The 24,743-nt window shown below is 36.9% G+C and overlaps 1 protein-coding gene across 3 annotated transcripts in view; it reads right to left on the bottom strand.

Moving 5' to 3' along the window:
• Positions 1–24,743, bottom strand: part of ASAP1 (ArfGAP with SH3 domain, ankyrin repeat and PH domain 1) — a 220,773-nt gene that overhangs the window by 133,257 nt on the left and 62,773 nt on the right. For all 3 annotated transcript variants that reach the window (XM_072851885.1, XM_072851884.1, XM_072851886.1), the window contains 2 exons: positions 10,836–10,908; positions 1,653–1,798 (listed from right to left, as the gene is read on the bottom strand). In XM_072851885.1, the coding sequence (XP_072707986.1) occupies positions 1,653–1,798; positions 10,836–10,908 (219 nt within the window). The remainder of the gene's footprint in view (positions 1–1,652; positions 1,799–10,835; positions 10,909–24,743) is intronic.

Here is a 24,743-nt window from a genome sequence, read left to right as displayed (position 1 = left end):
TCAGAGGACTGCAGAGAGTCAGGTGAGAATGTGTGCTGATACTAGCTACTCTGGGTAGTAAAGCAAAAGCCAGGTATAAAGAGTTGCATAAGAACCTTGTAACACCGCTGAGAAAATGAAATTAAATATTGAAGTCTATGCTGAAAAATGTAAAGTGATGCATAAGGAGAAAAAACTGCCTACAGAATCATGCTTATGATGTAACAATCATCAAGAAAAATGTCTCAAGGAAAAAATACCTTGAAGTTACAACATAGAATCCCTTGAAAACATCAAGCTCAATGCTCAGTAATCATAAAGCAATCAGCCTTCAGAAAAGGGAATAAGAAATGGAACCATCTTTATGTTTGTCTCACCTCATTTCAGAAAAGGGCATAATTGTACTAAGAGAAGATACAGAAAGGACCAACAAGGACAATCCAAGTTATGGAATAACTAAGACTCAGCTAGAAAAAGTAACGAAAGAAAGGGAAAGGAAGAATGATAACTGTCTGCAAATTCCTGGGAAAAATAGGGAAATTCTTACATTTCTTGTAAGATATAAGAATCAGGGAACAATAAATGAAAGGATCAGGTTCAAAATAAATAGAATTGACATTTCAGAGAGCAGTTCATTCTAGCGCCCTGGAGGAACCACCATATTCTGTGCCAAGCACAGCATACATTCAAGAAATCCTTAGACAAATTAATGGAAGTAATACTTAACAAGGACTACAAAGCAAAAGATATTGCCTCCAGCTCCAACATCTCCGAGCTGAAGACTGTTTTCATGACCACAGTACAGAAGTTATCCCTATATGTTTGCTCTCTTCCTACACTCTTCCCTAAAAATTCACTCTTGGGAAACTGTCAAAGCCAGGGTACTGGCTACATGGACCTTTGATGTGACCTAAAGCAGTTGTGCTCGTGCTAGGGACTCTAGGAAAGAAAGCCTGTAATATTGCTTATACTTTACACACCAAAAAGCTTGGAGATAAGCCCAACTATAAGGAAAACATAAAATTGAAGATACCACTTTCTGAATACAACAGCTATCAAACCCATGAAACATGATTTCACAAGAAATGTGTCTTCGTTACTTTCTGTATTCAAAGATATTTGCTATGACTACAGTTTTATTATCCAGCTTTCAGAAGTAAAAGGCCTAAGACAGACTTTAGATGAGACAAACCTTTAAACCACCTTCATAAGCCTAATATTTAAGCAATGGATGCTTTGTATAACACAGGGAGCATGGACTATTAACACCATTTAAGCACACTCCCCAAATCGTTATTTTTCTTGCAAAAAGTGAAAGTTTATCTTTTTGAGGTAAGACAGAAAAGCCATAACTAATGCTATTGGATTTTTAACTAGAAAGCCTTCAAGTCAGGGAATGATTTAAAATTAAGGTCCATAAGAAGAGATATATAACACCATCAGTCACTTGAGAATGATGCCTCAAGTGATGTCTCAACATTTATGTTTTCCTTCTTAACTGCCAATTAACAATCAATCACAGCGAGTGTGTAATAACACCCTTTAGAGATAATCTCTGCAGAAATTACTGTGTTGGGAAAGCATCTCTAAAGTTATCATCAGTCATCAGGATCATGAGGTTGTTGTATTATACTTTATTTTGGGAAAAACTAAGAAAGTTTGAAACTCCTCACCAGGTTCTTCAGCAGCGTTGATAATTCTTTAGTAAGCGTGGAAAATTTTACAAAAGCTGTGCCAAGATCTGGATTATCCCGACTTAAAAAATTACTTCCAAATTTATCTAGTACTTGTGCATAGTTTTCTTCATTTTGAACATGATCTGCAAAGAAAAATTAAAAGTCAGAAAGTTTCTATCTTGTAGACAGTCAATTATTTTAAGCTTATGTATTGCAATATAGTGACAAACCAACTGACAAACAGCACTTTCAAAAAAAGCCACAAGTTAATGCATTTACTGAAAATTACAATAATTTTAATATTAAAAAGAACTATTTAGCAAGACATATACATGCTTCTTTTAAATTAGTGACTGGAATTTGTAATACATCAATGAAAAAAGCTCTGTAGTTCTTAATAAAGTAATAAGATCAATAAAAGATCAATTGAACAATATAAGTACATATGCTCATAAACAACATAGGAATTTATAATTGTCTCCTGTAATGCAAACTTTTTTTTTTAATTGTAATGTAGGACACTTTTGCAGATCAAATAAAGTCAATAGTATCAGATATAAAACTAAGGAGACCAAGTCTGAATCTGACTGCAAGTTTAAAAGAAGAAACACGTCTTATAGACAAAGATTCCCTTTTCACCTGCCTTGTAAAACTGAGTTACTCCACGGAACAGAAGGTATATTGGTATATAGCCAAAGACTTGTTTGAATATATTTAATAGAAAATTGGACATACAGAGAGGTCAGAACCAAGAAGATGAAATTGAAGTCACTGAAAGCAAGCAAAATCCTTAATTCAAGGATGAAGGAAATTCTGAATTACAGACCATTGTGCCTGAAATGTTTTTCCTGCTTCTATTACTTTCCTTTCTGGCTTCTGTTTGCATATTTTGTTGTTACTTCCATTTCAGCAACTTTAAATAGAAAATTTTCCACTACAGCCCTTTGGGACACACACTTTATCACCTCCATCTGTCTTAGAGGAATATTGTTGGTATTAATTAAATCAACATTTCACTTGAATGACTTTCCTAGTCTTACTATGGTTTTTTTTCTGTAAGCCACAAACAGGAAACCACAGAGCTATTCCAACTAGAACAAGTTCTGTACAATTGGGGGGGGGAGACTAGTTGCCAGTAGGTACCATGTTTTTCCCCAAAAGACCCATGAGTTTTATATTCTTCAAGTTGTTGTATTGCCTGAGAGCGGGGGGGGGGGGGGGAAGAGACATGTTTCAAACAAGGCTCATGGATAATGTCCCACAATGCATGCATCTACTTTGACATTAACTAAGAGCTGATGAAGAGTTAAACAATAACACTTCTAAGGTATTATGGGTACTCAAAACAACAGTGCACTGAAGCTCCAACAAAAAAAAAGTGAAAACCTATTAAAAGACAAAAAAAACCAAACAACCCACAATGCTTATTCACCAAAACCAAACCCCAAACCCCACACATCAGACAAGTTACACTCTAAAATCAGACATTAACACTGAGGTTTTCAAAAGGCCAAATATTTAATCATATGTTAATATGGGTTGTAACTCAAACAGTATGTTTTTAATAAAACCATTCCAAAAGCATACGGTTTTAATCAAATACCTTAGCATTAAAACCAAGGAAACCACTATATAATAATAAAATATGCATTTTGTTTTGATGTAAAAGCTGTTGCATAAATATACACAGAAGACTATCTAAAAAGGAGCTTTGGCTTATGCAGTCCTGAGCTAATAAAGCTCAAATGTACCCTACTGTGCTGAAGGAAAAGCAAGGATAATGGAACAAGGTCGTAAAGAAATCTGCTAGGTCACGGAACCCCTGTCCTTGTCTGTGAAGCACTTCTAACCCCACCATATTTCCTAGTATTTTGATTTTAAGCACCATGTTGTTTCATAGAGCATTTTCAAAAATAATTTTGTAAAGAGACTGAAAAAGAGCTGAAGAAGACCGTTTCCTTTATCTGTGGAATGGCAAAAGAAATTCCCGGTCAGAAAGAGGAAGCAGGAAACAGATCATTGTCCTAGAACAATATATAGGAAATTCTCAAGAATCCCAAATCGCAAATCACCTAAATCTAGAAATGAGGCTTTGATTACGATGTAAAAGGAATACTTCTGTAATTACCACACATATACCCACAAAATTCAAGTACTGTGTAAGAAAAATAAATTTTCCATTTTTACATAAGTATCAATGTAAGTCTTGTAAAAGGAAAAGAAATATTTTCTATTGAAGAGGTAAGGTAGTTCCCTACTTGTCCTTAAAGGCACGCTGATGAAAAATCTTCAATGTAGCCTATGTTAAAATGCAACATATGAAAACTGACATGCTTAGAGAAAAGAACATGCTTTAACCTCCTTGTAGGTGCCTCATGCAAACACAGAAATGACTTCCTAGTGTCCTAATAGAACTTCCTTTGCATGAAGAAAGCCACAGTGTCCATGATGATGTTTACTTCCTTAGATACAAGTACTGTAGGAAGGACTTTAATAACCCTAGAGAGGTCGACACGAATACTGACAGCAGTACATACAAAGGATGATGTTTGCCTTCTAGAACTGGCTCATGTCTTCTCAATATTGTAAACAAAGCTCAGTACTGTGATGAAAATAGAACAGCTTCCCCAGACAGACATCCTCCTCCTTCAGCAGCTCCCCGAGAGGTGCCAGAATCACGGGTATTTGAGGATGGGCTTTGCTCCCACTGACGAAGGGAGCTCCCTTCAAAGGGGCTATGAGCAGGGAAAGGAGCCTCACTAATCACCACCTCCCCGATTGGATCTGGCAAGGAAGCCAGTACCTGAGCCCATGTTGAGGACCTCACTACAGAACAGCAGACGTAGTATGAAGCAACATACTGGACTGGATACAGCAGTTATTTTCTGAGCTGAAAGATGCATCTTTTCTTTTCCACAATTCACACCTTCAACTGGAGGCAGTTGGACTAGATGATCGTTGTAGGTCCCTTCCAACTGAAATATTCTATTCTAACTCTGAGAAACACTCAGCACAGAACTTACCTTTGTTTTATAGAAAACCCTAGTAGGGCTCGTTGCATAGCAATGTTGCGGCAACCCTCACTTCTGCGCTATAATGAGTATATTGAGGACTATGTGTTAAGAGGAGGAAATAATACAAATGCATCTGAAGACACAAATCCAAGCAACTGAGGAAGAAACGACAGCCACAGCAGCTTACAGCAGCCTTCTGCTACACAGCAGCACTCACCAGAAGCAGGGAGCACTCTTGCTTTGGGCCCCGAGCACTGCAGAGGCTCAGGCTTAAGGACTCCCAGGGCTGAATCCCACCTTGTTCTGCTGCCCCAGGCGGTCACCTGAAGTTGTCTATGCCTAAAACCACCCTGTGGTAAACTTTTCCCAGGACAAAGACAGAAGACTTAGGTCAAATTCCCAAGGCGTACAAAGAATTTGTACTCTGTCATTGAAACCCACAACATTAAGTACTATGTTTCTCTCCCATTCAAAAGCTACCAAAATTTTAGCATGTGCTTCTGAACCCAGTGAAATTCATGTCTACTTGTGCATATTAAGTAAGAAAACTGAAGAACAAATACTGTGAAGAGAGGTTAAAGAACAGCCTTTATATACTGGAGCTAGAAAACACGTCACTAGAATTAAAGCCTTAAATTCCCTTTGTATAAAAGTTTTGTTCAGGTATATTACCCTGCAAACACTGAAGAACAACAACGACAAAACTTAAATAGTTAAAACAGTTTACAGAAGAAAAATAAACCCGAGGAACATCTAAATTACGATTTAGAATCACAATTTAGAATCCTGATCAACTTGAAACTATTTTCATGTTGCACTTATAAAATGGCTTTGTTCCATGGGTAGCCAGAGGACAAATAACCAAGGTCAGAGCCAAGCTGCATTTATGAATGGAAAAACATACACAGGAAAAAAAGAATCAGAAAGACTTTAGAAAAAGCAAGAAAGCTGGCAAGGTCAAAAAGGATGGCAAGATAAGTTATTTGAAATAAGAAAGTATCCTTTCTCATTTCATCCTTCACAAAGCTGAAATCTAATGAAAAAATAATGGAAAAGAAAAAAATATTTGACCACCATATTCTTATCTGGACTTGATAACAATAATGCCTTCTGGACTGAGATTGCTGGAGGGAAAAGTAATAAAAGCCTCTTTCAAAGATTTCCAGAGCAAGGAGCATCTCAGCGAGTCTGCAATGTTCTCTAGATCGTCATGGTATAAGAGCACTGAGAGATAAGCCAGCCCAGAAAGGCAAATGACTTCTTTTTGCCTCTCTGTTCATCGTTGATGTGCTTGAAGAAGTTCTCATGGAAGAATTTTCTTTCAGCTCCTAAACTTCAGAGGATTTATACCAAATCTAAGTGCTAACAGTAGAATTCATAAAAGCTGACAAAATGAGCAATGGCAAGTCACTTAGATCCAGGTACAGAAGAATAAAACAGGCAAACTACATAGTTGTAAAGTAAAGCCTCTTATTTATAACAGCCTCAATACTACAGGAAGAATGAGTAGCAAATATAATAGCTATTTTTAATAAGAGCTCCAGAGAGAACTGAGAATTCAAGTACATAGCAGCAGAGCAGTAATGCCAATATATTCCTCAAGCAAATTTGTAGAAACTATAGTGCAGAACAGAATTGGTAGACATGTGGGCAAATACAAAATGCTAAACAAGAAACACAGGTTTTATAAAGAGAAATTTTTACTGCACAAAACTCCCCCCACTCCAGGGGATCAACAAGCATGTGGGGAGAGGAAATCCACATTAAATTCTCTATTTGGATTTCTGAAAAGGTCTGTCTCTCACCAAAACACTAAAAGGAACTAAGCAAACAAAGGCTAACAGGGATGAGCCTCACAGAGGGAAAATAGGTCAAAAAGATGAGGTGGGGGAAAGGAAGGAATAAAGAGTTAATTTTCTCAACAGAGGGAAGTCACCAGTGAAGTCCTGTATGGCATATCGTTTAACAACATACAAATGAGTTAGGAAACACGATTCATAGTGATCAACTTGGTTCTTCCTTTCCATACGATACTATAAATTATTCAGGGCAATAGAAACAAAAGCTAACTCCAAGGGTGAGATTAATCTGTCCAAACACAGACTTCTACAACAAAGATATCCATATTGGAGCTTGGAGTCTACCCTTCCCTTTACATTCAGCATAGGAAACATACCAGTTCAGCTCATCCTAATCTAACTGCACAGAATTCAGATGTATCTCACCCTAGAAGTCTATACATACATCCATTAATTGTGCACGGAGACTATGGCAACAGGCTTGCATCCGAGTAGCTCCCAAGTTAGATGAGAAATCCCACGTTGAATGGCCAATGCATGAAAGTGTGCATTAGGTAGCACAACACACAAGGAAAAACACTACTACCTTTAAGAAATTCTTGTGTAACTAGACATTATAAAGAAAAGTTCTGGAGTTATATCACCTCGACATTCAGTACCAAGCAAAACAGAGCTGAACACCAGAAAATTATTCAGAAAGAAACATAGCATGCAATAGAGCAACATAAAAACATTGCCATAGCGTGCTTAAACCCTTAATATTGTGTGCAGTTCCTGTGACTGTTGCCCAAAATTCACTCCTCCTCTTCCCTGCTTTAAAAAAGAAAGTCTATGCTACCATTTTGGACAAAGAGAGTAAAGATGATTAAATGTATGTGATAGTTTCTGTAAAAAACAAACAAAAAAAACACCCCCCAAAACCCCTAGGGCTGCCGAGTTCAGAAGAGGGACATTGTGGGTGATTGCAGAAACAACTCAATCCAGAAACTTATTTCAACAGGTAGAATGGATGACATTTAATCAAGTTTAGATTCATCCAACAAAAAGTCCTCCAATGCTACTCTAGCAAGCTTTGGGACTTCAAAGCCCCTACAAATTCTCATGCCCCAGAACATGCAGAAGTCCCTCAATTTCACATCAAATGAGTCATTCTGGTGGGCTCGAGGCCAATGCTTTGAGACATGGACAGGGCCAATCACTCCTCAGGGGACTTGAGGCCTGAAGAGCATGCATGGAACAACTTTGCGAGGGAGCAAGGGTACATTTAACTAGATTGATGCAAGACTATGAATGATAAAGATTTACATGAATTTAAATTCCTTAGACAAAATGAATTGTGAAAGTCCATTAAGAAGTATCAAGCATCACGATATCAGTCCTGACTCAGGTAATTCCTGGCCTTCATATCATTGTGAGCTGAGAAAGTGTTAAAAAAAAAATTAAAAAAAAATCATTCCATCTTTGCACCGTTCTTCTACTTCCTCAAGCATCTGCTGTTGATCATTGCGGGAGACCACGTGCACTGCTAGTCCAACTCAGTACCTTTGGTCTTGCATGGATTTAATGTTTTTATTTCTCCGTTGTGTAAATTCTTTTGACTATATTTGGGAGTTATACCAGGGAACTAATGAAAAAGAGCTATTAAAAAATCAACAACAAAACTGATTGTGCAATCTACTGTGGTTACAATTCAATCCAAATGTTATGGGAAAGCTAGTCAGAACAGATTCTCCATTAAGTTCAAGCACCATTCACGTAAGATGGGTTCCTAGTTACAGATGCAATCTGTCATGCCAGAAATAAACAGCACGCCAGATGAGGAAGAAGTGGTGAGAAAGAGGTATGAATTTGTATGTCTCATGATTTCATGAACAGTACTTTCCCAAACAGTACTTTCAGATAGGGAAAAAGGGACAGGATCTTTCTAAGGGATTTCCACATTTCTGTGCTGGTATGTTTTCATTTCCACAGCAGTAGATCTAAATCTAAACATGACAAATGGGATGTGCACAAAATGCAAAAAGTATTTGGATGACATTTAAGCTCCCTTCATAACAGAAGAGAGTCCCTTGCGGTTCATGATTCAGCAATGAAGGGGAACAAACCAACACACCAGAGGGCTAAGTTTTTCTGAATAATTGTCTATGAGACATTGCATTGTGTGAATGTCACTCTTCAAATGTTACTTCAGGCAAGAACCAAACCAAAACAAAAACCCCAATACAACCCAAAAAAATCCTAGCTATGACTTTTGGTAGAGTAGGAATTGGATTACTGAACTGAAGAGAGAAGAATTTCTTTTGCCCCTGAATAACCATTTCTCACCAGTTCAGCTAGAGTTCTCAAAGGAGATTATGAAGCAGGGAAGTTTAAAAAAAACAACGTTTCCTACTCTAGTAGTTTAAATATAGTCTCACCTTTTAGCAAACAATTAAATTTGTAAAACAGAATTCTGATTTTCAGTTCTCAAAATGTAGTTAGAGGCTTTCTTTTGAAATACGAAAATAGTCATCTAGCTCTTGCTTGAACTGATAAACAACAATGCATTTTACAGCTGGTTTTAGTATGTTTTACATTAAGTTAAACATCAATGAAATCCACTTTCATCACTGAAGCATAAGAAAATAGCTGGCTTAGGAATTCTCTTTGTACAAGCAGGCAAAATGAGTATGAGTTAATTCAGTCACTTTATTTTTATATTTATTTTTACAAGGTTTCACATGTATAACACATGCTTTTAGTCTTGCTCTTACTAACCTTAGTTTATGTTTATCAATTACTGCATGAATTGCCTCCTGTGCACACCTTTTCAAATTATAATGTAGCCTATCACAACAGCATTCTGAAGAGGGAGCTAGAGTATTATGTATAGTGCTTGCTTTATCCAAAAGAATTCTACTAACTTGCACCTTTGAAACAAGACTTGTTCAAAAAAAGAAAAAAGAGAGAAAAACAGCTACCTAACTATCTCTGGTCCTTTTTAAGTGCAGAGGCAGCCAATTGAAACCATTAACCAACCTTCTATTGCTGTTGCTCAAGTGTGACTAGTTCATGATATAGTACGGCCTACTTACAGGCATTGAAAACAATATTACTTTTATTACAAGATTCAAATCAAATGATAGCTAAAATCTCTAGTATCATTTATATATTTGAAAACAGAACACATCTCACGTGTTCTACAATTGTCATCAGTTTTGAAATTCAATAAGTAGGTACTTTCAAATGGAAAAGCTGCTTGGAGCATCTGAATACTTCTAAAAGCTTAAAACTAAATACACATGTACCAAATACTATTTCCACTTTTTATCAGGCTTCACAGTCTATTGCGAAAACATTCATCATCAACTGAAGTTACAGAAAAGCTAATTAAAACATGGTGCTAGTAGAGCAACAGTATTAGTCATTGGCAGAAGAGAAAAAAAGTTAAGACTCTACAATATATTAAAAAACCCACACACTTCCATAAACACAAGTTAATGGGACAGCACACACAAAACAACACAGAAACTAAAACCACTCAGAAGCAGCTCTGCATAAGGAAAATATTTGCTAAACTGATCATTATTACTAGGGAATAGGAACTGGGATTTTCCAAAATCCAGTCTTTACAACCAGATGGTTATTGGAAGGTATACAGTTCTGCTACCCTATCTGCCTTTGGCACAGTTTTTAGACCTTAAGAGAAACACAGGTAGAAGCCAGGTATACTTTATAACATATTAAAAACCTGATTTGTATATTGATCTGTGTTTGATCATCATTTGATACTGAACTCAAACTGTTTATCAATTCATATTCCAGCCACCTATCCTCTCATCAAAGTTACTACTATAGCTCCAATAAAACATCAACAGTGTCTTCAAACAAGCAAAATAAAGATAAATCTCCACTATTTTCAGGAGAGAGACATGTCATTTTTATTGTACATGTTATGAGGGGAGAGCCAAGTGTTGAGGGAACAGACACATCTATCTGTAGATATTTCTTTTTATTTATTTACTTTTAAAACTTTTTAAACAAGTTCTCATACTTATTTCAGTTAGAAGTACACTCCATAAATTCAATCTAGGACATTGCCTAGATTGAATAGTTGAAGGTAACTGCTTGAAATGTTATGACAGCAGGAAAATTTACCCATGGAAATTCTCCTAGAGGCCTTTGAGAAGGAATATGAGGGTGAAGGAACTGGAGAACACATTAATCTTATATATAATCAGAAGCAAAGAAAGAAAATTTTACAATCCAAACACTCCTAAAAGATAAGCATCGCTTATGGTATATTCAACAGGATAAATTGCAAGATGCTTCTCAAACTTGAAATCCAATGCTTAGGTTCTCATGTAAAACTGAAAACAATGTCTTACCTTGTCCCGAATTATATATTGCTTTCACAGATTTTTTCACCTTCTGTAGTGCAGTTCTGTCTTGATCCAATGCCTACAATAATAACAAATAAACAAACTTTAAATATTTACTTCATTGATCAACAGAATATACTGTAACATTTAAAAAGAAACCCACAAAATAAGTAGTTTCACAGGCTGGAAAAAACTGCAGATACAACACATTCAGCCTACAGGAAGGCCTGAGATCATTCAACCCCTTCACGACGAATTAAAGAACTGAACTGAAAGTGCTCAGAAGGCAGAGTAGAGCACTTTTTAGAGTAGAGCAGCAGTGACAGTACTAAAAGAAAAACATTATTTTAGTTTTGCCAGGGACAAAGCATTTATTCAAATTGTAATATATTTTGAAAAAAAACCCCCAATAAATAGTTAGTAGATGCTTCTACTATAGCTCTATAGCTTTTACTACAACTAAATTGCTTGTTAACTTCTATGGTTTTCCCACAGTAGTAGTCTTCCAACTATAGACACAGATTATCACACTAAACTCTTGCCCCAAACTCCACAACAGAATTTTATAAATACAGAAGAAGAAAAGTAGCAAATCAAAAGAAAAAGGACTACGATCTGATTTTGTGCAACATGATGTGACTGAGGAAATATTTATAATAATAATACTCAAATATGCATTTTCAGGATTCCATTATTCTGAATTTCAAATTTTCTGCAACAGTTTCAAAATCCAGAAGAAAATGTTATTAAGTAATGATGAATTTAGGATTCTATTTCTAGGTACTTCCTTTTTTAAGCAACGTAACTTCTCCCTACCCACTGGCAATCTGATGTAAGAAATCAAATTAACATGAGAAAGAACTACTATGATACAGCAAAAAGAAGATCAAAGTAAACATTAGTCTAGACTTGTGGAATTAAGAACCTTAAAAGCCACATACTGATACTGTGCGCAGTGATCCAGTTAATTTCACTTAAGTGTGAGTTTTGGATATTCGGCATACTTAGCCTGTTGTACACGGTTCCCTGCTATCCATGGAGCACACAAAGAGAAATGTTTAAATAATTTCCTACATTTTTTCCCCATTTAGATCATAGGCAATTTCCCATCACATAAGTAAAGTTGAATCAATAATCTCAAGTTTTATTGAAGCTGGCAGTGTTTGCCGTATTATATTCACATTCAAATCACTGTAGACTGGAAAACTTGTACTCAGAATTAGTGTCAGGATAGCAGCCCAGCCGAGCCTATTAGCTGTTGTAGAACACAAAATTCATGTTGCAGAGACCCTTGGGTAGCCGTATTATCCAAAGAGCTTACAGCTTGGAACTTCTGTGGGTCTGGTATCTGAAGACTGGCAGACCAAGGCAGAATGGCAGCTACTCCTACAGCAGCGTGTACCTCAGAGAGGGTCATCACTAGCAACACTATGAATGAAAACTTAATCAATAAGCAGAGCTTTTGCTGTCAAAACTGAGATGATTAAAGTATATCGCACTGGGCATTGAGAAGCTCCAAAAAGCCACAGCAGGAGCTCCGGGTCAACTAGAGCGTTAAACACTGGAGATGGTCATACGTGAGAGTACCGCTCCTAGGTAAGTTCAAAACGCTGAGTGTTTTGGTGTATGCACACTAACAGTAGGAACCTATATAGAGATAAACCAATTACTATATAATAGTTCTATTTTGAAGTGGCCCAATTTTAACCAAGCAAAATGTTATAGTTGAACAATACATGAAAGTGTTACAAAAGAAAACATAGTGTTTCTGTTATTTAACTGAAACCCACCATATTCTCAAATTACACAACCACTTCTGTGGTAGCTAAAACTAGAAAGTTTGGAACCACGGAATTTATAGAAGTGCTTTCTAATATTATTTATCTCTAGTTTTTCATTTGCAGCAGAACAACGGATTCAAACATTCAGAACTGCAAATATCATTATTTCTTTTGCTCCCCAGTAAAGTAGTGGATTTTACTTGACTTTCATCTTGACAGAAAGAGTTAAAATTTTTAAATTTAAAAAAATATTAAGAACTGTGTTTCTTTTCAAGACAGTGCACAGCAGATGATTCTTCTTAGATTCCTTTGCAAACGCTGTCAAAAGCTTTTGCTTCTGCTTGTATTCTATGCAAGACAGTTGTTATCATACTTTTCTACTGAAGTTCTCTACATCTCCAGTGACCAGAAAAAAATAATGATTCACTTGTCTATTGAGAGTTTGAACGCAGGATCGTATAAGAATTTGAAACTAGTATTTTGCAAATAAGACAACAGTTAACGTTGATGAGATTCAGAGACAAAACTTTGTATTAAGTTCTAATACTGAAGCAAACTGGACACTCGGGAGGAGAAAACAAATACAAAAACTCCAAGAAAGATGGTATTTACTCCTAAAGATATCAATCTAGAAGACTAGGACAAATAGACTGGAAAAATCTTCCAAATTGGATTTGATATAGAATTAAATTTAGTCACTAATATGGGAGCAGGAGGGAAGGGAACATTCATTATTTGAAGAGAGCAAACACTGAGAAAAGCAATATACAGAGATGACATCCGCTGCCTGAAGGAGCCAGTGATTTAAGTCAGAATGAAAGCCTCCTGATCATGCAAGATCAGCTCTTCTAAGTACTCAGTTTGGAATCCCCCAGGCAGTCACCCCAGATTTAATTTCTCCTTTCTGCTAGAATTTAGCTACTTTGAACCTAGCCTGCAATTTCAAACCACCAACCTAGTTCAAATCTGTACTACTGAAGAAAGCAGTGTCTCCCGTCCCTCATACCAGAGCACTCATGTTGGCTATGCTATGATCCAGTTCAGGAGCTGCTGTGGTGGCCTCAGCTCCATGAAAACCAGGGGCTCCTTTTGAGCACTGAGGATTTATCTCACTTTCCATCAGCACATAGCACATTGATAGAAATTTGTACTTACAGCTACCATTTCACATTCAGAGGCAAGACTTCCCGCAGCACCCTCCCTCTTAAGATGTACATTTACTAGTAGCTATTCATATCAACATAAAAATGGGAAAACTTGTCCACCTGAGGAAACAAAATCGAATTAATTTTGGGGTGGAGGGAAGGCGAGTCCTCCCAATGGATCATTTCACTGATGTAGATCACTGGGTAGCTGCACGTACACTTTTACCAGCATGACACACCATGTAAGTCAGTACCAGGTCAGAAAAGGTGTATGTTGACATCCCATAACCGACACCGCAGTCCTCTCTGCTAGACGAGGCAGAGCCATGCACTGTTGCTCACACAGACAGACACTGCTTTTGCCTCTCTTCAACCCGATAGAACCTGATCTCTTCTCAGTAAAGCGTATTTCTATTTTTGGGCCATGCTCTGTTTTAATAGCTACTAAATTTTAAACCAGAAGTTGTACTGCTGTGCAGTGTGTAAAGTGCTAGATTCTGGATTGCTATCTATCTTTGATGTACTACAAACTGCCAAACTCACACTTGGACAGACCACTAATTGTTTCTTTAGAGCCTTATGTCTTTTTATTCTGTATAGATATGTATATATTTGTGTGCATGCGTGTGTGTAGACACCAATATGTATACATTTGTATGCATGTGTGTGTGTTTGTAAAAGTCTATATACCTGAGATCACACTTAAAAATATTTGATGTACTTATTCCCGATAAACATGAAAAGCATGGTTTGAGCAACACAAAAATCTTAATTTCTTGATTGATGTAAAAGTACTATTACAGAAACTGATCACAAAAGCATTTAATATACATATTAAATTTAGCTCTTCTAGAAATCAGCATCATCCCAGCAGCACACATTTGCACAGAGGATGCTAGGGCCCCTTCAGCCCACTAGATCTACTAAAACATCAAACATGTTTTGTGTACCTTGAAAACCTTTACAATTTTAAGAGGAAAAAACCCCCACTGATTTCTGTTTCATCCTTACAATAGTAAAAAGACAAGAGTGACTCAAGACACTGACAATCACATTAATATGTCAGCATACATTATTAAGTAGATTATTATCCAGAGGAGATGCATTTTCCAACTAGAACAAACTGCTCATCCTCATACCAGAGAAGGTTTAGAGTTTTACTCCATTTGTAGGAGGTTTGCCCTAAAAAATTCTATATCCTACCACTACCAAAACCCACCCACAAAAGTAATATACCAGAACAGAAGTGTTTTAAACAATTACAACATTTTGCACAAGACAAACCCGTGACAGAAGCTTGAAGGCTATCAGAGCATGCACAATCTATGCACTCATGACAAAAACCCCTCCATGTATTTTAAGAAATTATTTTAATATATTAAAAAAACATTTCATGTGAAGTATAAAATATTTGAGGTTATACACACAAATGGGTATAATGAATGCTTGGTAGCCACATGCATGTATTGTCAGATACAGGATTAATTATTTCATGGAAAATACATGGATGATATATTGGCTTCAAGGGACTAAAAACATAAGTCTTTCACTTATGGATTTACACACTGATCTAACCCTGGCACAGAAGTGACTGACAGTTACCATTGTCTGTACTAGAAAATATGCTTGCCGTCTGCTCAAGTCCCAGTTACAATAACCATGTAATGAAGCAGAGCAATGCTACCTTACAAAGTTATGCCTGTTCAGCACCAGTATCAGTTTTCTTCACAATAAAATCCAAACTTTATTGGATGGATAATAAACACAGACTAGACAGGTTAATAAGATACTACATGCCACTGAAATTGCAACAAGACAAAAATCCATAATTTCCCCAGTGAAATATAACCAAAAGAGAAGATAAGAGTCAAGTGTTGGTCTCCCGTAGCTTACCCACACAGAAACGAGCAGACTACCAAACTCACTTAATTCTGTAAATGGAAAAGTGATTCAAACCACCCTTCCTGTCCTTCCCTCTCTGCTCAGTTTGTGCTGGCCCTGCCAATCGCCACTTTGAAGCCTGTTTTCAATTGTTGGTCTCAGCACATGTCTACATGACAAAAATAGGGGAGTGGTTAAGAATTTTCTAGGGACACTTAATGCCTTTGTGTAAAAGATGGATATAGACAGGCACAGTTTGAACTTGTCCTGAATTACTTAAAAACCCAAAGGGTCCAAATGAGAGGAAGCAAACCAAAAACCCCCATCAACAAACACTTATTACTGTAATAACTGCCACCAACATCATTTAGTACACCATCATTTACCAGCTACTCCCAAAGTAAGACCAATTAAAAGATAATATTCTTTTTAAAAAATTGTCATTTCCCTGAATATTGGAAACTTCAAGTGTTTAACCATAAACTAACGAAAAGAGCATCAGTAATCAAATATAGGAAATACATTTTTTTCCAGAAAATAATTTCTTCAAGTAATGCCAAAGCTTAACAGAGATCCCATCAGCTGAACTTCCCTCACATCTCCTGCTGTTAGTTACATGGCCTGATACAACTCAACAGTCTCTCTCCAAACCGGCATATGTGAGAAAAATCATCAGCCCTTCAGTGCTGTAAAGGTCACATGAGATGAGCAAGCTCATTTGCGTAGTCTCTAAAAAGAGCTGCAAAAATAATAGTCACTAAATTATTCTTCAAGTATTACTCAAATGGCAGCACAGTAGATATCGTTTGTAAAATCTCTCTCTCAAAAGTTCAGTATTGATAACTTGTAATTTGTTTTGACAATTGATCTTTGGATCCCTCTTTGCAACCACACTCCTACCCAGAAGCCTTTTCTGCAAGAGCATGAATGCAGATACTAATTGCTATCTATATATGATTACTTGTAGGTAAAATGAAGTTAGCATCACACTTTTCCTAATGAGCATGCAGTGGATATTTGATCTTGTGCACACACTGACACATTTGGAAATATTTAACAGCATTTTGCGCAGTTCCTTCAAGTTCTCAGTTGCGTTACATTAGTATTTCTGAGTTTAGTTCATTTTGTGCACAAGGTACATGAAAAATAAAACTATGAGATTTGTTTCCAAATATGATGATGACACAGATCAGATTCATTTTCTAACTTCTGTTGTGTAGGAGATGCTGAAAAGCCCACAACTAGTGACAACACTTGAAAACATCCAGTGACAGATGCAAAATTTTCCCCACAGGCACAGGCTCTAAACCAGCTTCCCCTGGGTAGAGCCTAATTTTGGTGATAAATAACACAGAATGGTTTGGGTTGGAAGAGAACTTAAATATCATCTAGTCCAATCCCCCTGCCACGGGCAGGGACACCTCTCACTAGATTGGGTTGCTCAAAGCCCCATTGAACCTGACCTCGAACACTGTCAATGATGGGGCATCCACAACTTCCCTGGGCACAACGGGGCATCCACGACTTCTTAGTGACAATATTCTTACCTTTACACTGGCAACAACATGCCTTGAACTAGTGACGACTGGTTGAACAGCTCTACTATCATTCACTATATCCAAACTCACTGCATTATACCAGTCAGCTTTACTACTACTAATTAGAAACCTAAGACAACAAAACCAGTGAAGAAAACTTACTAATTTTCATGTCACTGCAGCACAATTTTACCTGTTTCTTACTCTGGCAGCATATAAACACACTGGCATGATTAATGGGAGTAAAATATGGTTAAAGCTCAGAAACCAGCAAACCCATAGCCAGGCCCACAGCTCCTGAAGATACCACAGTACAAGATTCTCAAGTTGCGCACGCAACTTTTGCTAGCGTTAAAGCTGCATAGCACTAGCAAGTGGTTGCACAGAACACAGATAGAAGAGTCCTCCTACATTATAAAACAGCCCAAAATAGAACAAGATTGTTTATTTTCTAGAACAATCAAAAACTAAATACATCAGAAGACAGCGAATAGTTGAGCTAAGGTCTTTCAAAAGGAAGCAAACTGAAGAGAAGATGGCATGCAAACGGCATAAACATAAATGCACTAAATAGATGTCCTAGCAGACATAAATTTATCAGAAAGAAATGTGGTTCTTAGCAACTTGAACTGGAAAAAAAAAGCACAAAAGTCTCTGGAGAATTGCTCCTCCCCCTCCATATCTGACCATAAATTTCAGTAACAGGAGAGCCCTTCAGTTGCTGTACCAGAGTTAAATACCACAAAATATTTTCCTCCCATGTTAACTCTTCTCTTTCTTCTTCTTTTGAAACCACAAAATATTTTGCAGCACGCTCTGTATTTAAGCTGTTATCCCAGTAACTCACAGGCATTATCTAGTCAGGGAGGCACTAGAAGAGGCACTAGATCAGGACTTGTGAGTTATGATTATTACCACTGTCTCAGGCAGCAAAATTCTTCAACTATTGTACACAGATTCTATGAATGTTACAGAAGCTCAAAAGTGACACTCAGGGATAGATAAAGTACTCCCTCACTCAGCCACTGCCAGGCTCACAGCGGCATTGCAATTACACAGTACACTTACCACCTCCTAGCTCTATACGTTTCGATCAGTATTGTTATTTGTCAATACCTGGTATCAGCTAGCAGAAGAGATATGGAGGACATCAGAAACACATACATGGTTTCAGACCAAGCCATTTCAAAACATTACTACTACTACTACTACAAACCCTTTTTCTTTAAAAAATTGCACCACTGGGGGGGTGTGCGGGGGTAGAAGGGAATGATCCCTTACTTGAGAACAGAAACAACCTATGCTCCTTCTCCTCCTAACCCCTGAAGAAATACTTAAATGCATACACTGACATGACTGCAATATTCCATTTCAGAATTATTCCGTTCAGAGAGAAAAAACAGGTATATTAATGCATTAAAATTGTTTTATGTAAAATATATATATATATGTATAAAATTGAATTGTGCCTATTTGTTCCAAGCTGTAAATTTCAAGAGTTTCATTAGGTTAAAAAAAAAAAAAAAAAAAAGGATTTCCATTACAACATAGACCTTGAAGACTACTACAGCATTCTGGGACACTGCTTACAGCTCAGTTTCATTTTGTTATTGGAGAGTGCTATGCTGACAGACTCAATAAGACTTCATCTTACATCACGTTAAACCTAACCACCACCACTTACTATGAAATTCAGAGCTACACTCGGATGACCAGCTAGGAGAGTCTACCATCTAATCCTTCTTACAGTGTATAATGTAGAGTGACGCTATAGGAAAAGAACAGGAGGGAGAATAACAACAAATCCAGAAACATTCTAGAAAATAAGCACACAATTTTTTTTTGTTTTTAAGGTAAAAGTTAAAAATGGAAACGAGAAGTTTTACAATATATAACAGGAGTTGTGTTTCTAATCATTATGATTAGACTTGGGCTAGAGATGATTTACAAAATGCACAAGAGGGGTTTTGAGTCTCCCCTTACAAAAGGAAGAAAAAAAATAAAGCCACAAGAGCATAACTTAGATGTGAAGCATTAGAGTTAATTTTGAATTTCAATGTCATGTTCTTTGATAGAAACATATTTTCTGAATATATTTAATTTAGTGGGGGAAATTACAGAAAAGGAAACATGGTAATTGGAATAGTCAATTCTAATATTTTTATGAAAGCCTCATCTAAAAACCTCTACTTTCTCCTACATTGTCTTTCATTTATTTTGATCACATGCAAAAACAGCATAACTGTACGTCAGAAAACTAAGGTGTGCATCTCATCTTTACCGTGGTAACAGAAAACCCACAGACCTCTAAAAACAATACAGGCTGAAAAAACCCAACCCATAAATATGTGTGTAATACATATTATGTAATGATATATATGCTTTCATTAACAGAATCATTCTATATACAACGTAAGACCAGAGTGAGATCTGCTTTCTCAATATACAAGTAAAATACAGTGAAATGAGAAGGGATATCCAACCTAAAGCAAAGACCTATAATCAGATTCTCCAGGGTTTATTTTGAAGACGCTGGCACACATAACGACCATTGGCAAACTGGTTAAGTCTAGAAAGGAACTTCTGACCTACGTACAAATGCATAAGCTATAGCAATCAATCAAGGGTGAAAGAAAAGGATATACTAACAACACTAAAATCCTATACTGTAAAGGTAACTTTAATTTGCCCGAACTGTGTATGTGACCTGACAAAGTCATTGGGAGGACACAGAAGCTACCACTTTCCCTTCCATAGGAAGGACACTTTAAATACAGTGCTGATTTTAAAGGTATTGTTTTAAAACCACAATGAAACTTAAAAGAACTTAGCAGTAATTTCCAGTATGTTAGGAAACAGTATGAGTGCTTTGCAAGCAAACTGCTACTTAATTCACTGCACTTTTTAAGATAACATTGTGTTTGGTAAAAATAGTCCTACGCTATTTCTCTTTTGACTGTATTGGAGAACAGATGCCCTTAGAGAATATTCTATAAATTTCCTTAACAATATTAAGCTTCAGACATAATTTACAGCCAAGATCCTAAACATAACTAAATTACACTAGCAACAACTTTCTTTAAAATACTCACTGTCAGATATAAAAATAGCTGCAATGTATTCCATTTAGAAAATGCAACTGATTTGTCTGATCACAGATTTGACTGAATATTGTTAATATAAATAATGCCACATTTATAACATGAGTATACAGTTTGTGCTACTAGCTGAACAAATAACTGTTTTGTCAGGGAGTATTTAACTGCCAAAAAAAAAGATAAATCCCAATTTTATGATACTTTTCAGTTACATTGTTTAATCATTTTGGGAGACACTGTGAAGCAGCTCATGCAAATTAGCAAAAAGTAAAAGAGTTTTCAGGAAGGGAAAAGTCTTAGGAATAAACTGGGAGAGAGGTGACTCTTTAAGGACCTGGGGCTTCTAAAGCATTCAAATTCCACAAATTCAAAAGCAAAAATTAGTCAAAGATAACAACTTCTCCATATATGCAGCACCTAAGTAGAAGGTTCAAGTTCAGTGGAGGCAGAGAAGACCATGCACGGTCATCCTTCTCTTCCTCAGGCTAGGGCTTAAAACACTTCTGCTAACACTTGTGCTAGACTCCCAGACATACACCCACGCTGAATATCAAGTAATTGTGCAATCATCTCTGCTCTATAAAATATTATTTCAGTGCATTTTTGTCAGATAAAACATAGGCTTTGTACATAACTCACATACAGTGAATCATAGACATAAGGGACCTTAAACACAGCAATAAGTATTAACTTCTTGGAAATCAATGTTCTTGCTCTACTAATGGCAACAGCAGATTATTCAGTAACAGACAGATTCAAGCAGCAGCTACTGACTTTTAGTTTATTTTGCTGGGAGTAAAAAAAACCAAACAAACAAACAAACACACAAACCCAAACCAACCAACCAACCTTCAAAATGCACTGAGTTTATCATTTCCTTGTGATATTAGATATGGTATAGAAAGTAGGTTTTCAGTCTGTTTACTCTTGCCCTCCCCCTTTGGAAGAGGCATTCCTATGTCTGTTCTTCAGATAACTACTACCTATTTAAGAAGATTTAAAACACATGGGTCCCTGGACCTTGTTGTCTGCAAGAAGCAGCAAGGAAGGTGAAAGTAGAATCAGCTTCAGTAAATCAAACAGCATTTCCCACAGGATTAGCTACAATATAAATTAAAGCACTTGGGGCAAAACAAAGTTTGGAAATAACACTTTTGCATACAGGAAGAATCGGAAAACACCAGTGAGAAGGAAAATATTGTTGGGTTTTGGTGGTTTTTTTTTATTTTTTATTAACAGCAGTCTTACAGCTGAAGAGGATAAAGGATATATATCACTTCAAAAGAGTACAGGTTGGCAATATTATTCTCTAAAATAAGGAATATATTTGGGAAAGGAATTTGGGAAAGCTAATGAAAACTAAGACTGCTACCACAGGGTAACAAGAGTGCATGGACAAAGCTGATGGTTACCATGTAGTTTTTAATTCTTGTATAATATGTAACTAGAAAATATAGGTTACACTTAAACATAGGACAAAGCAATGGCATAGTTTAAAACCCACCCAAAAGAGCGGTAATTACATAATAAAGTATATTTAATCAGAAACCAAGTTATTCCTATTTTAGTCCAACGATTTCTTCTTTTAACTGCACAGTCCCCCCCCACCAAGCACAAAATTAAGACAAATACTAAAATTGTTAATTTATGGCATTTCTCTTAAAGTTACCTTGGTTCTCAAAAACTATTTATTCATTCCAGCTCGCACTAAAAATTATATTAGCTAATCCTAATTGATGCAGTTAGTGCTTAAATTAAAATTAGCATATCAACAGTCTTAAAGATACTCAAGAAGCTCACACAATTGATGAATGATTCTACATAAAAACTAGACAGCTTGAGGTACTAGAACAATAGTAGATTAATAGGCTGCGATATTTTAAAATAATGGCACAGTAGCTCTCAAAGTTGCAAAGAAGCAGCTATGAACAGAACATAAACTTCTAAATTTATTCAATAGTGTACTCTCTTGACAAACAACCTTAGGCTTAAACAATATGGGACATGCCACAATGTTATCACCAATAAATGGAGTACCTTTTCATGAGCGCTTTTACTTAGCCAGAAAGACACTTTCTTAATTTTTAAATTTGTGCAGCTTCTTCATTGTTTTTTTTAATAAAAATTTAAAACCTCCAAATGCAATTTAATTCATTGGAGGTATATGAATGAAGATGGATTTTTCTCCTTAGGAAATAACAATCGTTTCACTGTTTCAGATGTCTACAAAATACAATAGATGTCTTATAATGTACACTAAATGTATGCGTATGGTTAAAGATTCTCCTTGGAACGCAGAACGAATGTATAGAAAAAATGGTGAGTAATATCATGAAGATTTGGACATGAAAGATTAAATGGTTAAGCAAATGAACATTAAAATCAATAGCATTCCACATTCCAGCTGGTATAATTATGACCAGAAGCAATAGGTCAACAGGCATCTCTGCAGGTTTTTGTGGAAAGCTGGAGTGCTCAGTTGCTCCACAGGACCTAAAAGAGATAGTTTTTCTGTTTCCCTCTGCCAACACTCATTCCCACTACCTCCTCTGTACCAGCACACTAATGTTCAGAAAACCACAAAGTCAAGAAATTAGATCAGATGAAAATTGTCCTTTTCATTGTGTTATGGCCACAACAAAGGAGGACAGTTACACACATGGTGGCTCTACCCCTTTCAATGGATGCACACATTTATACCAGATTAAGATTGGCATGCGACCATAACCGGAGAAGACAGATGATATTTAATATTTCAACTACATTGAGATCTGTTCCATCCCAGCTGCATCCCTTATAATCCACCTACTTTTGAACCATGAAGATACACTTTGAGACTGTAAAACTTGGATCCTTAGAAACCAGCTCTGTGAAAAAGCAGCAATATTCATGCATGTAGGAGTTAAACTCAATTTTCTCCTTCACCAGAAGGGGTGACTCAGGCTACAGATTTCTTTTTTTAATCTCACATTCTTTCTCTTGATTTTAAAATGGTTATATCCTTCAGAAACTCAGTCAACTACTTAAACTACAGTAACTAACTGGAGTTCCTTATGCCTTTTCTCATGATCTTCACAAATGCACAAACCATTGCTGAAGTACAGACTGAAGTTTTACATTTGCAGCTATAAAGAATTACTGCACTTCATACCAATCAAGCAAAATCTGAAAAGCACTTTATGCAACTTTCAGTCTGCTGTATTATTAACTCTCTAGTAACCTAGTTTAAATATCTCCTGCTACTTTTACAGGACCATTTATCCCCTACACCACACATCACTCCAAGCAAGCAGCACTTCCTCTTGGCATGCTTTTCACTCAGAGAGAGAAGGCATTATTTAGTAAAGGTGAGTTTAGTTCTAAAGGCCAGAAGCTGGCCTTGATAGAGAACTAAACAGAAAGAAAACATTAAACACTGTGGTGCAACAGAAGTTGTAGGAAATTGACAGCAGCTTTTCCAGAAATACTTTACCTTGAATTTTCTTTCACAGAGCAGCCCCTTCAAAAGTTCCACCTGGTCCTCCTTATTACCTGAGACAGTAAGTGCAACCCTTCAGATCTCTGCAGAGCAGCTACAGCACGCACAAGCTGCATCTGTGGAGACGAGCACATGCCAAGACAGAGGCCAAGCACCCTGCCTGACCTCTTAAGCCTATAAAAATCCCAAATGGTAAGGAGGGGTGGATATCCAACGGCTGAACACAGCCTATTCCAACACAAAGGGCAGAGGACTTTAAACAAACCAGCAGGTAGCAAATGCAAAATAAAAAATAAAAAAAATGGAAAAGCATAGTGCTTTGCACCACATATGGTAAGCTGTGGAACTCCTTGTGGATCCTAAAATTTTATATACTTAAAAAAAAAAGAACAAAAAAGGGATAAAGTCATGGAAGAGAAATTCAGCATGGCCATTAAATATAAATTTAACAACTTTGTTCTGCCATACCCTGAGCTGCAAGTTACTGGAGACTGGGAGATCATACTGGAGAAAGCATCCCCACATCTTGCCCTTTTCCTGCACTCTTCCCTTGTTATCTGCTGTTGGCGACGTGTCGTGGTGTAACCCCAGCCAGCAACTAAGCACCACCCAGCCACTCGCTCACTCCCCCATGGTGGGATGGGGGACAGAATCAGAAGGATAAAAGTAAGAAAACTCATGGACTGAGATAAAGACAGTTTAATAGGGAAAGCAAAAGCCACACGTGCAAGCAAAGCAAAACAAGGAATTCATTCACTACTTCCCATGGGCAGGCAGGTGTTCAGCCATCTCCAGGAAAGCAGGGCTCCATCACGCATAACAGTTACTTGGGAAGACAAACACAGTAACTCTGAATGTCCCCCTTCCTTCTTCTTCCCCAGCTTTATATGCTGAGCATGATGCCATATGGTATGGAACATCCCTCTGGTCAGTTGGGGTCAGCTGTCCCGGCTGTGTCCCCTCCCAGCTTCTTGTGCACCCCCAGCCTACTCG

Source organism: Ciconia boyciana, chromosome 2 (genome assembly GCF_034638445.1).
Source record: "Ciconia boyciana chromosome 2, ASM3463844v1, whole genome shotgun sequence".
Classification (NCBI taxonomy): Eukaryota; Metazoa; Chordata; class Aves; order Ciconiiformes; family Ciconiidae; genus Ciconia; species Ciconia boyciana.
The sequence above is the reverse complement of the archived record's forward strand: the minus strand, read 5'-3'. Positions and strand labels throughout refer to the sequence as shown.